Source organism: Schistocerca serialis, chromosome 9 (assembly GCF_023864345.2).
Source record: "Schistocerca serialis cubense isolate TAMUIC-IGC-003099 chromosome 9, iqSchSeri2.2, whole genome shotgun sequence".
NCBI lineage: Eukaryota > Metazoa > Arthropoda > Insecta > Orthoptera > Acrididae > Schistocerca > Schistocerca serialis.
In genome coordinates this window covers 433,295,412-433,314,676 of record NC_064646.1, presented here as the reverse complement: position 1 = coordinate 433,314,676, position 19,265 = coordinate 433,295,412, and the positions used below count along the sequence as shown (strand labels likewise).

At 41.8% G+C, this 19,265-nt stretch overlaps 1 protein-coding gene across 1 annotated transcript in view; it reads right to left on the bottom strand.

Moving 5' to 3' along the window:
- Positions 1-19,265, bottom strand: part of LOC126419684 (unconventional myosin-XVIIIa) — a 1,310,501-nt gene that overhangs the window by 153,286 nt on the left and 1,137,950 nt on the right. The window contains exon 16 of the mRNA XM_050086870.1: positions 14,714-14,926. Within this exon, the coding sequence (XP_049942827.1) occupies positions 14,714-14,926 (213 nt within the window). The remainder of the gene's footprint in view (positions 1-14,713; positions 14,927-19,265) is intronic.

Sequence of the window (19,265 nt, the reverse complement as noted above, 5' to 3'; positions counted from 1 at the left end):
AACGAAACGGGGTATCCTGTTTGCCTGAAACCCAGGCGTGGGTGCTTTAATCAGATGAAACTATATGGTACCTGAAACCTTCCCAAGTGTCAGACCTGTATGATGTACATATGCAGACTGATGTGACGAATCAAAATTGGTACAAAGGCCAGGATTCGAAGCAGAGTCTCCCGCTCACTAGGCCGGGTTCAAATCCTGGTGTACGTATAAATTTTCATTCGTCGCTTCAGTCTGTACATATGTTTGAGACTTGAGCAAGTATCTGGAACCATATTGTTCCATTTGGTGAAAGCACCTATGCCTGGGTTGCAGGCAAGATGTCCCGTTTCGTACGATTCCGAGGTACTGTATTGTTGGGACGTTTAGGGGCATACAAAGGGGCTGAGGTGTGAAGGGAATTTGGATAGGATTGGATTGTTTGGGGGAAGAGACCAAACAGCGAGGTCATCGGTCTCATTGGATTAAGGAAGGACGGGGAAGGAAGTCGGCCGTGCCCTTTCAAAGGAACCATGCCGGTATTTGCCTGGAGCGATTTTAGGGAAAACCTAAATCAGGATGGCCGGACGTGGGATTGAACCATCGTCCTCCCGATTGCGAGTCCAGTGTGCTAACCACTGCGCCACCTCGCTCGGTGGTGTGAAGGGGAATTTGGACTGAGGAGGGAGGCGTGTTAGGGTAGTCCGTGCAGTTGTGCAAATCCTCTGTGCCAGGCTCATCTGCCTGGTGAGCAGGAGACCCGGGTTCGAATCCTGGCCTTGGTATGAATTTTTATTCATCGTTTCAATCTGCATATATACAACATTAACGCCGATAGGCCCTACATTACTTCAGAAACCAGGTATGGTATGTGAAAATGCGTTTCTCTTCGGAGACGGAAATAGGTGCCCTTGCACATTCTGAAGTCCGTTTACATGTATTCTAAGCGAGAACTGGGTTATCAGATATTTGGAGGACTTGATAATCACCTTTATTTGTAAAATCCACTATTTCAGTTTCGGCCTTGTACCCAATATCAAGCAAAGTACATCGAAACTGTGCTTCAGTATATGCCAAAACCTTAAAGAATACGTGACTTATATGCAACAGATATCTGACATATACAAGGTGATTTTGGTGGAAAATAGGGAATAAAAACGACCACATGGCCGGTAATACAGTCCAAGTGAGGTACACATACTTGAACGTGATGATAAAAGATCTTTAACAGTGTCGGTTTTAACGACAAATCACACTTGAGAACACCGTAGGCCAAGTTCTGTCTGCGCTAGTGTTTTGGTTGCATGCTCAAGGTGGCCTGTAGTAGCTACATGCCCTTCGTACCACCAAAGACACGTCTACCAGCAAGGGAGGCAGGGTCACCCGCAGGAAGTGCAGACATATCTTCCCTGTGAGATGTTGTGGAAGGATGACTGGTCCCGCGAGGCTGTCGCCAGCAATCCCTGTCCACAAGCTGAGACTGAAGCAGTCCTGATGGTTCACTGCCATCAACCATGAAGTTCCTCCATACCTCACACGTGGGTGTTGTGAAAGTATACGATACCGAATAAAGGTAGCCTCATCTGTGAATAGGATGGGTGACAGAAAGCACTTTGGTGGCCTGTGCGACGAACCAGCAACAAAACCGACGGTGATTAGTCCGCAGGTAGTAACGCCTAAATGTCTTGTAAATGAGACAGAGAGTGGTAGTTGTCGTTGGGAATGTTTTACTCCATCGTCTGGCTTACACCATGCTAGGCTGCCACCTGCCTGATGCTGATACCGGGGTCACCATCAAGAGATCTTTTATCTCCACCCTCGAACTGGGTGTACCTCCCTTGGAAAGCATTTCCGTCAATACGTGCATATGACCTTTCCTGCTACTTGTCATCTCCTGCAGTTTGTCCCCATTTAGCAAATTCACCCTGTATATGTCATGTTTTTAAGGTTTCGGCACGTGCTGAAGCACAGTTAGTGCTCCACTTGGTAATGGTCCGCCTCCGTAGTTGAGTGGCCAATGTGGCTAACTGCCGCGGGGGACCCGGGTTCGACTCCTCGGACTGCTAGAGATTCTTCCCTGGTGGGAGGGCTGGTAAGGGGAGCACTCAGCCTCGTGAGACCAACTGACGAGCTACGTAGACCGATTACAAGCGGTTCCAACGTCAAGAAACCCAATAACGACTGTGTGGGCGGTGTACTGACCACATGACCCTCCGTAGCACATCCGATGTCGCCACTGGCAGAGGATGACACGGCGGTCGGTCGGGCCCGACTGGCCCGTCTAGGACCAGAAGGCGGAACTACTACTAACCACTTGATACTAGCTACACGGCCGAAACTGAAATACTGTTTTTTTTTAATAAATAAAATTACGGTCAAAGATGAGCATAATGCTTCTCTAAACGAGCTACTTTATCTGCAACTTTCATCATTAGCCGTGGAATGTCTAAGAAAACAATGTCAACTTTGTTCAAAAGACGTCTGCGTCGTTTACGAAATTCTTGAAGACGGCGTCTGGTGATACTGTGCCCCATGAAAAGATAATCCACTCACGCATAGGGCTGACTGGTGTCTTTTTAATCTTGCCATAATCCCCTCCTAAAAGCCAGTCGCAGTAATATCTTCGGAGACGATCTTTAAATGGCTTGCTAACGACGACATCAACCACCAGCGGTATTATTGCTCCATTCCGAAATGAGAAACTAGGACAGCAGCTTAAGGTTACGCTATGAGAAAATATAATGATGTTTGTAGGGTCGCCCAGATAAGTCATACTAAATTTTCGTGGCCGAATTTAGGGAGAAAGTACGGCTTATATCCGGGCCAAGTCAATGATCCAGTACTGTATTACAAGCCAACTCACGATTTACATATAAAACGCGAATACAATTTTAAGTATTTCTGTATTTAATTATTTTTGGGGGCCAATGACGAGTAGCGAAACTGGTTAGCCAACACGTAGAAACACTCAGCGCGGCCTGGTGATCTCTTTAGAACGAGACGCCCGCTGTACCATCTTGTGTCCTGTCTGCCCTCTGAAATATGTCGGTCGGCCGCAACAAAGTTTCTCTTCGGCGACAGCAGCTATCAGCTGCCCCAGTGACGGTTCCAGGAACAGGCTATTAGTATGGTGGCCAGTCGGAACAATAAAATCGCCTTAAGAGCAGGGCCGCTATAACATGATTTCCTCGGCTGACCGCGACATCCGGTCGTCATACCGTAAGACCAGACCATAAAAGTAAATCTGGATCGCGCAGCTTCATCTGAGCTACTTCGTGATCTTGTAACGTTGGCTACAGGCAAATAGGCAGTTGACGATCGAGCGACTCGGTAAATTTCATATTATTGACAATGTATTCCAACAAAATAGCCTGGTAGGTTGGCAGCATTGCCAGGCGCAAAAGCTTGCTACATTTCGGGAACATTGCTGGCCATCCTTACCCAACGATGTTTTCGGCAAAACACTTCGGGGTCGTAAATGTTTACATGGGACCCATAACAACCGTGAAATACGAGAGTTAGCCGCGCGGGACTAGCCGAGCGGTCTGGGGCGCTGCAGTCATGGACTGTGCGGCTCGTCCCGGCGGAGGTTCGAGTCCTGTCTCGGGCATGGGTGTGTGTTTTTGTCCTTAGGATAATTATATATGTGAGTTATTTCAAAAGTTCTGCACACTGTAATATACAATCGAATAAAATAATTTATTTTACAAAATATCTTCGCAGGCCTTCAATATAATCTCGCTTTTTGCTTATTACAGCTTCGCATCATTTAGACAGTTTCTGCGTTTCAGATAGGCACCTTCATTATTGAGCTGTCTGGGTACTAGTATCGCCTCACTCGAAGCTTCATCAGTTGTATCAAAACTTTTTTCACGGAGTTATTCCCTCAACTTCGGAAAAAAGTCTCTTGCGCTTATATGAGGACTGTATGGTGGGTGCGGAAGCATTTCTCATCCATATTTGTCGAGTGTTTCTGCCACTGGTAGGGCAGTATGCCGTCTTACATTATCGTCCAAAATGAAGACACCAGCTGCAGGCATACCACCCCTCCTTTGACGAATTTCGGTCGCAAAACATTTTACTGGATCGCCTTTTAGTGTGCAGCTATTACAGACCTTCTCTGAGGCACTATTTGTAGATAAGACGCCATTCATGCCATACGCAAAGATCAGCAGTAGTTTCACCTCTGATTGTTTGCGGCGGAATTTTTTCGGACGTGAAGAGTCGAAACTCTTCCGTTGTGACAACTGAGACTTCAGTTCTAGCTCAAAATCTCGTATCCAGGTTTCACGAAGTGCAACAGCCCTTTTCAGAAAATATTCTCCTTCTGTTCGATAACGTTGAAGTAGTTATTCTGCTATTCTTTAGCGACCTGCTTTCTGCTCTCCACTCAGACCATGCGGGACCCTTCTGTCAGCAACTTCTTTCGTCTTTAACTTTCCAGTTATGATTCTGTAAACTGAAGTGACAGACATTCTGGCCTCATACGCAATTTACTCACAGTTTTTCGTCGGTGCTCTCTAAAAATGTAATACACAATAACCTGAGAGGTGTAGTCCGTTGAAGCTATGGCCTAGGGTTGTCCTCAGTACTTACCCCACCATCACGGAAAGGAGCAAAGCACCGCGACACGTTCCACTGCACTATTCCTACACATCTCTCACAAAAAGTCGTAAATTTCCGTTGGTTTCTTTCCACGTAGGGATTCGATTTAATAATAATAATAATAATAATAAACTACTGCACAAGTTACACTCTTTCTCTGCGATATCTGTAAGTGTTTGTTGTTCTAATTCTCCTGCCTTCAACCACAACGACACATACGCAGGCGTTACATGCACTGATGAGCCAAAACATTATGACCACCTGCTTAATGCATCGCTGGAACGAAATACACCACTGATTCTGCGGGATCCGAAAGTTTGTTGGCAGGTTTGTGGAGGTATGCGGCATTACATGTCTATGCACAGATCATATAATTCCCGTAAATAACGGCCCGCTGATTTGCGTACGTGGTGATGGCGCCCGATAGCGGCCCAGATGGGTTTCATAGGGTTTACACCAGGCGAATTTGGTCGCTAGGGCATCAACTTGAGTTCATTATAATGTTCCTCAAACCACTGTAGCACGGTTCTGGCTCCGAGACACGGACAATTGTACTGCTGAAAGATAACAATCGCCGTCGGAGAAGACATCAAGTATGAAGGAATGCAGCTGTCAGCGTGTCTTCGATTACTACCAGAGGTCCCATATAAGCGGATGAGAATGTCTCCCATAGCATGATACTGCTCCCATCAGCCTGGGTCCGTGGTGTGTTGCACGTTTCGAGCCACCGTTCACATCGATGACGGCGTTTGTGGAGATGACCAGCGAAAGCGTGATTCACTCGAAGAGCTGACACGTTTCCAGTTATCGACGGTCGAATCCGGTGTGTCCCATGCCCACTGCAATCGTAACTGACGATGTCTTTGGGCCAACATGTGAACACATAAGGGTGGTCTGCTGCAGAGCTCCAGGTTCAACAAAGTTAATGAACGATGTTCTCCGGAATACTTACGCGTGCACCAGCATTGTGCTGTTTCGGCAGATATGCCACAGATCACCACGTATCCTACTTTGCAGAGCACACAAGCCTCCGCACCCCACCTTCTATGAAGAGTCGTGGACATTCAGGCATTTAGCGCCTAGTGATAGTTTCATTGTTCTACCTCTTTCTGTAGATGCTCACGACAGCAGCACGTGAACATTCGACCAGCTTCGCCGTTTTCGAGACAAGCTTTGTCAAAGTTGCTTTTCTCAATGGGCTTCCTATCTGCAGCCCACATCTTCGCCAGTGTGGTTCTCATCTGTGTCTGCTCCGCTTACACACAGTGATCATTATCACCAGCTGCGACATAGTCCCGAATATGAACAGTTGCAAAATGACTGTGTGGACGATGTGGCCCTTTTACACCATATTTTAGATCTATGTGACGATGCTGTGCTGAGTATATTTATATGTTTCGACGATTCCATTACGGCCTTATCACATTAGGACATTGTGTAGAACAGATCTGGTCATTACTGATTGAAACTGGTCATCGTCAAAGGAACTGATACATTTGAGTGGTCATTATGTTTTGGCCAATCGGCGTACAATAGTAATTTAAACTCCCATACAACTTGGAAGGTAGGAGTGATATCTTGAAACGCATCGTGCTAAGCATGAAAAAATGTCTGGTACAGTATTTTATGCAAGCGTAAAAAATGAACTGTTTCGAAGTTTCTAGGAAAAAGGATAAAAATTCTAGGTTGTTCTTTTGATGAGTCGACCCAGCGTGGCTGGATTGTGAAAAATTCAGTTTAAAAATGGAAGCTGAAACCCAGTAAGATAGGATTACCCGTAGCGCCCAGCGTTCCTACATCAAAGTTGTTATTGCAGGCTTTCTAAAAACACCGTTTATAATGGATGAAGTAAAGCCTTTTCTTTCTTCTCCATAAATCTGGAACGCTCACTGTAATAGATACACGTAAGCGCGGAATAGGAAAGAGCTCATCATCTTCGGGCGCTGTGTGTGTGTGTGTGTGTGTGTGTGTGTGTGTGTGTGGAGGGGACGGCAGGGCTTATTAAAAATGTAAGCTACCATTAACTCCCGCAGTGATGGAAGACGTCGCTGAGGTACCGCTACATGTATTGGTTCTCCCAGACACCGCTAGGGGCAGCCGGGTTTTATTTTCATGCAAGTGGCGCTGCCCCCCGCTGATCGGCTACCACGCCGGTCGGCCGAATAATAATTACCGCCCGGCGGAAGAAAACTGCCTCTTCACGTGATGTCGCGTCGCGTCGCGTCGGAGGCTGCAGCTATATAATAAGAGAGATAATGAGCGAAAGCAGCGATCCGCCGCCTGGGGAGCTACAGCTATCGCCTGCCGCTTCCTTTTATTGTCTTTCTTCGCTAGTGTCGGTGCTGGTTTGTTGACGAGTGCTGGAACCGGTCGCGGAGAGAGCAGGTAGTTGCTGCAGCAGCAGCGTCGGCAGCAAGTGCACTTGGCCCCTACTCTCCTCTCCTCTCGCTGCGCCCCTGAATGTCAGTGAACTCGAGCCGCACGCACCAGCAGCGGCTATCGCGTGAAATCGGCCGCTGGCCTCTGGCGTGGGCGGCGGCCAACGGGCCCGCCCCGTCCCAAACACGGCTGTTCCACTGGTCCACCCATCCCACGCCTGCTGGCGCACCAACTTTCGCACATAGTTCTACACGCTCGTAAGACGCACGCGTGAATGTAGCATGTCTAGTGGGTGTCTTAGGGCATTTCCACACGGTACGCCACGCACCCAGATGCAGAGGCTTGAGATCAATCGCTTTGCATTGAACCTTCCGGTTCACCACAAGAATGCATTTTACCGATAATGTAACCTGTCACTGTTGCCCGGCAACATTGCTTACCACACCGATTGCTGCCCGATGTCCAGCAGCACTGGTGCCAATAGTTGCCTCGCAATGTTTGTGGCAATACATTTCCTGACAAAAACGATTTGCATGGGCCACAGTATAGCCATGAAATGGACAAAAGCAAGCTGCTGGAAATGAATGGGGGAATCTGTTATATCTGCATCACAAAAGGAGAAAAAAATGGTTCAAATGGCTCTGAGCACTATGGGACATAACATCTGAGGTCATCAGTCCCCTAGAACTTAGAACTATTTAAACCTAACTAACCTAAGGACATCACACATATCCATGCCCGAGGCAGGATTCGAACCTGCGACCATAGCGGTCGTGTGGTTCCAGACTGAAGCGCCTAGAACCGCTCAGCCACACCAGCCGGCAAAAGGAGAAAACTTAACATGAAAAAATAAATAAATAAAATGAGCTTATCAGATCTGTTCTTTTTAAAGTGAACTGCTTGTGAATATATTAACTCATTAACATACCATACATATTGTAGATGGAGCTAACTATGGTGTCGCTGGTTGATAAAAAATGGGAAAAGGATTGGTTGTGAGAGTGATCAAAATATCAATCCCTGATTCCCATTAGTTGAAACACTTGGTCTCACCTTCTAATCTGCTGTTTAGTCTCACAGTGGTTTCTGGTGGCTAAACAGAACTTTTTATACCAAGCAACAGGAGAATAATACAGACCAGACGACAGAAATACCCGGTAAAAATTCGAATATATTGATCAACAACACAATGAATGCATGACATCCTCTTTCAATCTAATACTGGTTACTCCAAACGTAATATATAAAGCAACAACTAGACACAAACAACATATTGCTGCAAGGCAACACAAATTAACAGAAATAATTGCATACACAAATTAACAGAAATAGTTGTATACACACACTAGAGGGTATGAATAACTCTTCCAGTCCCAAATGAGAGAGAGAGAGAGACAGAGAGAGAGAGAGAGAGAGAGCTGAGTGTTTTTGTTGGAAATAATTAATAAGCAAAAGTTTAGTGTTGACTAAGGCCCAGGCAGAGACTGCACCAATTTAATCATCATGGAAACACCAATAGCTTCATCATACCTATGAATTGAGACACTAGCAGAAGCGTTACTAAGAAATCAGAATGAATTAATCATGAATTGTATTACTGCACAAAGATAGTACTGAGACAAGCTGCACAGATCATTGCCACCATGAAGTATAGGAAGCATGAACACAGGCATGAAAATGGGACAACGTCAATCCTAGTGCTGATCGGGAAGTGGATCTGTTTAATAAGTAGCTCCATCTAACAAGTGCAACCGACAGGGTGGCGAGAGCATCTGTCGTCCCTTTTATCAATTCTGGTGCTGCAATACAGCAGGCATCCTCTGGCAGAAAGTGCCCCCATAGCAAACCTACCAAGAGGGTAGTTAGAATTTGATGTGGCCAGTGATAGCCTGGACTCCCTGCTCAGAGGTTGGAAGAGACTGAAGAGGTGCCAACTCTGCAAAGGCTGGAATGTATGGTATCTAAGAAAGAAAACATGATTCAAATAGGCTGTAATTTGTTTATTGCCTGTGCTATTAGCTAATTTTGACCAGTGGTCAAGCTTCACACTTTAGGCTTGTGATAAATACTTGAAAATGACTGACTTCGAAATTAGCTAACAGTACACACAATACATAGATTACAATCTGCCCCAATCATCTTTTTGTTCTTAGAACATATTGCGGCTGTGGCCCACATAAGAACAAAATTCTGTGTCTGGTATCCTGATGCCTCGAGGCAGTCTTGGTTTGAAAGTCAGACTAACGGCTTGGAAGCCTCTGCAACATTATACTATCTAGCATGATATTAGAAATGATAATATTATGAAAAGTAAACAAAATGAAAATCCAGGATAGAATGTAACAATATTATGAAAAGGAAAGTTGCTACTTACGATATAGCAGAGGTGCCGAGTCGCAGGTAGGCACAACAAAAAGACTGTCACAAATAAAGTTTTCGGCCATTGAGGCCTTCATCAACATTAGACATATGCGTATGTATCAATGTCTATTGTTAATGAAGGCCTTAATGGCCAAAAGCTTCATTTGTGACAGTCTTTTCATTGTGCCTATCTGCGACTCAGCAACTCCGCTATACGGTAAGTAGCAATTTTCCTTTTCAAAATAATATTAAAAAGGATAGATCGCTGCTCACCATATAGTGGAATTGTTAAGTAACAGACAGGTACAACAGAAAGACTGCTAAACAAGTCAGATTTTGGCCAGAAAGCCTCCTTCTGAATTAGACACACATTCACACAAATACTAATCGCACACATATGACAAGTGTCTCTGGCCTCGGCTGCCAGTGGTCATGTATTTGTGAGTTGCACTTACATGAATGTGTGTGCACATGCACGAGTTGGACTAATTCAGAAGAAGCGTTTTTTTGGCCGAAAGCCTACTTGTTTAGCAGTACTTTTATTGTGCCTGTCTGCAACTCAACATTTCTTATTTCCTCTATAATGTGAGTAGCAATCCATCCTTTTCATAATATTGTCAATATTTCATCCTGGATTTTCCATTGTTTGATATTATTGGAAAGAATTGATTGGTGGTCTGTAAAATTACTCCACCCCCATTTTTACCACAGAAAATTGGTTTGATAACATTTATTCATCAGTTATTTACAGTGACTTTTGAATTAATAATTTGAGCAATCCACTTTTAAACTGATAATCTGAGCAACCTATGACCTACATCATAAGACTTGTAATTTTGCGAGCAGTCCAAATCTGCAATTGTAATTATAAATTGTTATTTAACCACTCTCTCTGTCAGGAGGCTGGACAAGACTGTACTAGTTGCTTCTGCATGTCTTGTTGCAGATAAGACAAAAGTCTTCGCTCTACAGTGCCAGTCCCACAGCACCACACATTTGTAAGCAATTAAACCAAAAATTGTTGGCCCCAAGTACTTCATACACAAGTATGATGTACCGGTACCTCTTTAATGTGTAGGCCTACCTCTCACTGATGTGCCTCTCGGTACCGTAGTAGGCTTTTGTGGCACTTTGGTGCTACGACTTGAGCAATTAATTAAATTAGTTTGAAATAAAAATGAAATGTTTATGTTCTTTAGTGCAGTGATGGAACTATGAGTATAACAGACTACATCTATGACCAGAGTTATGGGACATGAAAAGTAATATAAACAAAGACTTTAGAAAAAGGACAGCTAGCAAGCTGCTGCTCCCAGACACAGGAATATACGTGATGAAACCACAAAAAAATTGAGAAATGTTAAGAAACTACACAGAAAAATTATGGATCACTACTACAGACCTATGACAGCAGCAGCAAGAATGTCCTTTTTAAGATTTTGATATTTTTATACCTTACTTCCTATGTTTCATAGATTTAGTCGTAGACGTACGAATCACATTTATGGAATTCATGGTTGTCTCATTTGCCACTTCTACATTCCAGCAGACAAATCAAGTTTGTCCAACTATGCAGCCATTTTCCAAAATGAAGCAGAGTAATATTGTTTCATTGCTCATATTACATGGTTTGGCACTGCAGCACCATCGGCTTGAGATAGTGGAAGCAAGGCTGAGAAAGAGGGAATCATTTACAAGAAACGACAGAGGTACTTTCCAACTGTATGAAATATTCTCCATCCTTGGTGTACAACGCTGACAACACCTCAGCAACTCAGCAATACATCAGCAACTACCTGCAACAACTAGATCTATAAGCAACACTGCTCACATTTATCACAATACTGCCATGTACCACAGCCACACTGCAGCAATGTTGGTAGCAACATTATTGCAACCACTCATTGCGATTAAATATGGTCCATGTAAAAGCACCTTCACATGTTATTTCACACACAAACTTTTCATCTTCAGCTCGCTGTAGCTGTTGTGTAGTAGCTTGTGAAGGGAATCGCCATTAAGGCAGCTAGAAACAAAACTGGAAGATTGCACACGATGCATGATCAAGCACATTATGCTAGTACTGTGGTTGACTGTCTATAGGATAATTTTGCAAAAGCATTTGTACTGTTCACAAACTGCTTGAGACTCAATCGACTGTCAATAGTGCTGGGTTGAGCAAACAAACCAAAGTTTACAGGCTTGAGCATGTGCACCAACAATGTACAGGCTTATACAAGAAAATATCAGCTGTGAGACAATCTCTGTTAATGGCATTCCCCATTCCCACTGCAAATGGCAGTGTGTTTCATCTTCTGAGAAGTCTTCAATCAAGCTGTATACTCATTCTGATATTTTGTGATTATGTTTTTACAAAGTTGCTGAACAGAACTTTTTCACAATACTTAAAGTCAGCAAAACCACTGTAATGATTTGACAGCTGCTATCTACAGCAGTTCTCTGGGCTCACGAACAAAGTGAGAAAATGACATTTCATGGAATTGGTACCAAAGTTGAATCAATACCTCTGTATATATGTCCTTGAGCCCATCTTCAAAACTGGGAAAACTTGTTAATTTTTTTCAGCTATATGCTACTTTATTGCTCCTATAATCTACAATAAATTGATATAAATGAGGGACTATAATTACATACATTCAATACAGTATTTAACAAGTACCCCAACAAATTCCAATTCCACACGAGATATCATAAGTTACAATTACTCTTTCTTTTATGATTATAGCTCCAGATAATAATTTTTTTCTGATTTTATCCTATCTCGAAACTGTTGGCTACATAATTTACATGTGGCATGTACATAAATATTTCAAAACATTATCTACACTGAATTTCACTTGAATTTGTTGTTTAAGTTATTGTTTTCAATGTGCTGATGCTCTAGTTTCCATGAAAGTTTTTTTAATCAAAGGTATGTGTAACTGAACTTCTAAATGCAAAATAGAAGAGGGAGCTAATAGATAGATATGATCATACTGACAAACCCATTAAAAAGACTGGCATTCCAACTTTTAGTAACATATTTCACTTTCTGGGAAACTAATTGATTTCCTGGATAATTAACATTAAAGATCAGAAGTCATCACATTTTCCATTGCAGATTTTACCTCTGTGTTTGTTAGAGTACGATCTTTGCCATTATACTTCTGTTGTCCTGAATTTTATGCAGAAGGTGGCATACTTTGCTTATAGATTAAACCATTAATTAACATTTTTGTTTAATTTACTGTAGTTTTATATTCGGCACTTGCACCTGTAAGTCATGGATTCATAAACTGGGTTCGTAAACTTTTCCAATTTCCACACCATAATGTATTTTACTAACAAAATAACTGTTAATATTCATAATCCATCTTAAGTGGCACAATCTACCACAACTGTCTTACAAATTATCTTGAAACACTTAAGTGCCGCCCACAATTCTCAGTCCGTTCCCTGTAATTACTTGGGTAATATCTATGTGCAATCTATCCACAGAAGTCTGTTGAAGCTAGGCTAACTATGCTAACATTTCTTTGAAACTGTGTATATCAGTACCAATAAAAACTTAGTAATGTTGGTTCCTAAGAATCAACTAGTGATTTCTCTAATACAAGTCTGAAAATGTAGACTGAATTATGTTGTAAATAAAGAAAGTTGGACCACAATTTTCATTGGAATGATTGATTGTTGTATGTTATGATCTTCATCAAGGGCTGCACTGAGTGAAATATATCTGTACAATTTTTCTGACCAATCACTGGAAGACATTGTTTACATTGATGCACGATGTAAACATTAACTGTCTTCTGTGCCACAGTTGGTAATTTTGTTTTGAGTGACAGACAGGAACTATCAATCCAATACAGTTTTTTCCAAAAACTGTGCAACAACAACATTAGAATTAACCTAACAAATTCTGCCACTGAACTGTTATTGGACATATAGCTAATTTGATTTTACGAAGTTAAGAAACTGGTCATTGTCCCAATAATGCAACATCAAATGTAATAAATATGTGAGAAAGTGTGTCAAAAATTGTGGTGTGGCGTACATTATTGAATAAACACAATCACTATTCATTTGTGTTTTTCAGTTTTACAGCTATAGACTGCTGTGCTAATGAGGAGACAAACAAGAAGAGAGAACAAAAATCAGGTTGGTTATCACATCTGTCACTTTTGAATCTCTGCAATAAACATAGATAAGGAATGCAGTGCAATGTTTTGTGAAACAAATTCATATGAAAAAATGAATGCTATCTGTGGAATGTAGCCCTGACTAAAGATAATTTGATTTTTATGTGAAAACCACTGAATGATGTACATATTTATGGACTGCATAAATATATCTACAGTACAATCACTTTCAATTTTTTGTGCAATTGTGTCTGTGGACCTGCTAAAACTGTATCACATTGGTTACATAAGTAATGTATCAATTTAAATATTATCCACATTCAAAAACACACATTTCTCAACTTCAAGCTTAATGTCAATAATACTAAGTCGGCCAAATGCAAGTAATATCAAACTGTATGTAATACATATGTTAACACTATAATACAGGTTTAGCAGATACAAAGACAGCTGTTCTGATCTATATCCAGCCACGAGGAAATGTAAAACTGTAATCTAGATGAGCAATCAGGTTATAAAAGTGTAGTACGTGATTAGTGAAGTCTCCAACAAACAACATAATGTATATGAAATGGGAAAGCAATTCAAGCTCGAAATAGGTAAGGCTCCTACTGGAGGATCCCACTTGAACCGTTGTGTGTGGCTCATGTGCATTTACTGACATCAAGAGGCCTGGCCAACACATTATGATTTTCAAATAAATACTCTACATTAGCATCATATTCACTGTCGATTCCATCTTCCACCAGTGGAGCTACTGAACAGCAGTTTAGCTGCATCAGATGACTCTACCTGAATGAATTCCATCACCAGTGGCTTGTGAAAAACTGTACTAAAACTCTGTGCAGTACCAAGGTCTTTGCGTCCAGCTCACAGGTTTCCTACTTCATGTATATCATCTCTGCATACTTAGTACCTTAAACATCTTTCTAGCAGATATCTTATGATATGCAGGTTCATGGACTTGCTTAAACCCACGTCTCAAACATCAGCTTATATTGAACTCTCACAGTTTCACTGTTCCAAAATTAGTGACATACCTTGTGTGGCAAAATATTTTCTCCCATTTGTGCAGCACCTTTCAATTAATTTTATAAAACTGTGTTTAGCTATTGTGCTCATTCTGGAAATTTGTAATAATAACAGTTCTGAGCTTACCTGTCAGGACCTTTATCAAACCGCTCACTGTTACTTATAACAAAGAAGCATGAAAAAGCTTAAATAAAATGCTTCATGGAAACTGAAGTGCCTACCTGACTGAGCCCGACGCGGTACCCGGAGGGGTCGGTGTCAATGCCGAGCAGCATCTCTTCGACGGCTCGCCTCTCATCTGGTACAGGGCTGGTGGGTCTTGCCTCAGGGGGAGCCAGCAGGCGGAACCTCCTGCGGAACTCTGAGAGGGGCAGGAACTTAGGGAAGCCCTGCTTGTGCAGGCGCACTGCCTCCACCAGCTGCGCTCCTCGCAGCTGCCAATGAAGACAACCACACTGAGTGAATATGAAGTAGTTTGCAATTCTGTATGAATGAGTTTTTCATTGTGAAACATACAATACATGTGTTTCATATGCTGACATGAGAGCAATTCTCTGTTTGGCTGGAAACTTGTCTACCATCCTAGCTGACAAGGCCAGTGATGTAACACACATTTTAAAATTTTGTGAAATGTCTGGTCTCCTACCTACAGCGCTGGGGAAAGTAAATCAATGAGCTCCGAGTGGAAAGTTTCTGCAATGCCTGTTTTTTGTTTTAGTAGTCAGCCATTCATGTAACAAATAGCATAGCATAAACAATCAGTGGCTTTTAATACATGCAAACCACTTATCTGTTTTAATATAGGCATTTTGAACAAATCTGTTTAATGTATGGACCTGAAAAATTGTTGCACCACTTTCACTAGTGAGATGAAGCACAGTTCAACCTATGTGATGTGTATATTGACTTTCGGTAGGGGCACTGAAGACCATGCTGTTGAGCATCCTAAATCCAACATCATCAAATCATCATGAATATTTCAGAAATTGTTTCTGTTAAAACACCTGGGCTGAGGCCATAGCCAGTGCATCATACTATTTACTAATGTTTTGTCCTTGTCTCTAGGAGAATCTTCAAGGATGAACACCTAGAACTGCAGAGAAAAAGTTGTAGGGGCCAAATTTATAACTTTGTTATAACCTGTATACCTGTATTTTTAACACAATGTGAAATGCATATGAATCTCTGACAGATGACAAAAATCCTCAAATACAAGTAAATTACCATTAAAATTTACTATTACATTCTGTTTAGACTCAGCATACATGTATTATTTCATTTCACTCCTTTGTTCACACAGTTAAAATTATTCTGGAGTTTACAAGCTTCTATTGCTTGTCTGTACAAGCAAATATGATATGCTTTGTTTTGGATAATATATAAACTTATTTCATAGTCTCCCCACTACAGAATGTGTTTTATTATGGCTGATGTATCAGTCTGTTTCTACATCTACATCTACATCTATACTCCGCGAGCCACCTTACGGTGTGTGGCGGAGGGTACTTATTGTACCACTATCTGATCCCCCCTTCCCTGTTCCATTCACGAATTGTGCGTGGGAAGAACGACTGCTTGTAAGTCTCCGTATTTGCTCTAATTTCTCGGATCTTTTCGTTGTGATCATTACGCGAGATATATGTGGGCGGTAGTAATATGTTGCCCATCTCTTCCCGGAATGTGCTCTCTCGTAATTTCGATAATAAACCTCTCCGTATTGCGTAACGCCTTTCTTGAAGTGTCCGCCACTGGAGCTTGTTCAGCATCTCCGTAACGCTCTCGTGCTGACTAAATGTCCCCTTGACGAATCGCGCTGCTTTTCGCTGGATCATGTCTATCTCTTCTATTAATCCAACCTGGTAAGGGTCCCATACTGATGAGCAATACTCAAGAATCGGACGAACAAGCGTTTTGTAAGCTACTTCTTTCGTCGATGAGTCACATTTTCTTAGAATTCTTCCTATGAATCTCAACCTGGCGCCTGCTTTTCCCACTATTTGTTTTATGTGATCATTCCACTTCAGATCGCTCCGGATAGTAACTCCTAAGTATTTTACGGTCGTTACCGCTTCCAATGATTTACCACCTATGGCATAATCGTACTGGAATGGATTTCTGCCCCTATGTATGCGCATTATATTACATTTATCTACGTTTAGGGAAAGCTGCCAGCTGTCGCACCATGCATTAATCCTCTGCAGGTCCTCCTGGAGTACGTACGAGTCTTCTGATGTTGCTACTTTCTTGTAGACAACCGTGTCATCTGCAAATAGCCTCACGGAGCTACCGATGTTGTCAACTAAGTCATTTATGTATATTGTAAACAATAAAGGTCCTATCACGCTTCCCTGCGGTACTCCCGAAATTACCTCTACATCTGCAGATTTTGAACCGTTAAGAATGACATGTTGTGTTCTTTCTTCTAGGAAATCCTGAATCCAATCACAAACCTGGTCTGATATTCCGTAAGCTCGTATTTTTTTCACTAAACGTAAGTGCGGAACCGTATCAAATGCCTTCCTGAAGTCCAGGAATACGGCATCAATCTGCTCGCCAGTGTCTACGGCACTGTGAATTTCTTGGGCAAATAGGGCGAGCTGAGTTTCACATGACCTCTGTTTGCGGAATCCATGTTGGTTATGATGAAGGAGATTTGTATTATCTAAGAACGTCATAATACGAGAACACAAAACATGTTCCATTATTCTACAACAGATTGACGTAAGCGAAATAGGCCTATAATTATTCGCATCTGATTTATGACCCTTCTTGAAAATGGGAACGACCTGCACTTTCTTCCAATCGCTAGGTACTTTACGTTCTTCCAGCGATCTACGATAAATTGCTGATAGAAAGGGGGCAAGTTCTTTAGCATAATCACTGTAGAATCTTAAGGGTATCTCGTCTGGTCTGGATGCTTTTCCGCTACTAAGTGATAGCAGTTGTTTTTCAATTCCGATATCGTTTATTTCAATATTTTCCATTTTGGCATCCGTGCGACGGCTGAAGTCAGGGACCGTGTTACGATTTTCCGCAGTGAAATAGTTTCGGAACACTGAATTCAGTATTTCTGCCTTTCCTCGGTCGTCCCTGTTTCGGTGCCATCGTGGTCAATGAGTGACTGAATAGGGGATTTAGATCCGCTTACCGATTTTACATATGACCAAAACTTTTTAGGGTTCTTGTTTAGATTGTTTGCCAATGTTTTATGTTCGAATTCGTTGAATGCTTCTCTCATTGCTCTCTTTACGCTCTTTTTCGCTTCGTTCAGCTTTTCCTTATCAGCTATGACTCGACTACTCTTGAACCTATGATGAAGCTTTCTTTGTTTCCGTAGTACCTTTTGTACATGATTGTTATACCACGGTGGATCTTTCCCCTCGCTTTGGACCTTAGTCGGTACGAACTTATCTAAGGCATACTGGACGATGTTTCTGAATTTTTTTCCATTTTTGTTCCACATCCTCTTCCTCAGAAATGAACATTTGATGGTGGTCACTCAGATATTCTGCGATTTGTGCCCTATCACTCTTGTTAAGCAAATATATTTTCCTTCCTTTCTTGGCATTTCTTATTACACTTGTAGTCATTGATGCAACCACTGACTTATGATCACTGATACCCTCTTCTACATTCCTCTTGTGTTTGGCTGAAGGGGTGTTACTACTACTTTTTGTGGTTCCATTATATACCTTAGCACAGCTTCAAAATATTCTATGCAGACTAGCTGTCACCAATGACTAATGTGGATCTTTTACAAATCTACAAAATTCACCATTTTCTTTTTGGTCTTAAACAATCAGCTCTCTGAGTTTTCTTCACAATTGCCTGTGTTTCTCCTCTGAAGATATTTCTGCAGATGAGGAGAAAACATTAGTGAGTAAATGTATGCCTCAATCACAGCCTGTCAGCCTGGATATTGTAACAGGAAAAACCACTGGCCATGAAAGCCTACACTGCATTATTTCAAAAATTGCTTTGTAATACTCAATTCCAAAACTCCACGTTAAATGTGAACATTAACTGCATATTACAGTTCTCTGTCAATACCTGTAATGTATGGCAGAAGGAACTTTGGGTACAATTTTCACTTCTGCCTTTCCTCTTCTTTTTGAATTGCACAAAGGAAGAACTGTTGACAAGCCTCTGTAAGAGTTTTATTTTCTTCCCTCCCGTAATTATTATTTTGAGAAATATATTACATACCAGAAAGTAGCATATTACCCGACTCTTCTTATACTGTATGCAGAACCCACATTGACTCCTACAAAGGAGATTTTCAGTCTTTATAAAAGCAACAACAAATGACCATTAAATTGTTTGATCTGCAACTTTCTATTGTGAGTATTATGTGGGCATTATTACTGTTGACAAATGAGACTAATTCTGGGACTTTTCCTCTGACACATATGCAGGTAACTAATACTACATTTACATTTACATTTTCTCCTCTGCAATAAATGGGCAAACATTCTCCTACTTGATTAGGGAGTGATTCCCTGCTCTCTCCACCTGCTGTGCCTGTGTTGGTGTTCCCTTAGTCTTAGAAAGCTCCATGTGTGTACCACACATGCTCTGTTACTCAAAGTAGCAGACCTGAGTAAGTAATGAATGTTTGATCTATTCAAGGTGCCTTACAGCTGTATATCTGATAAGAGAGATCAAGAAATTACCATTCGAGAAGAAAATTCTGTGAGAGAGATCCCAGTTTAAGTATCCATTCAGCTCCAAATCAGAGGATCACACCCAGTTCTAGACATGACACTGAAAATT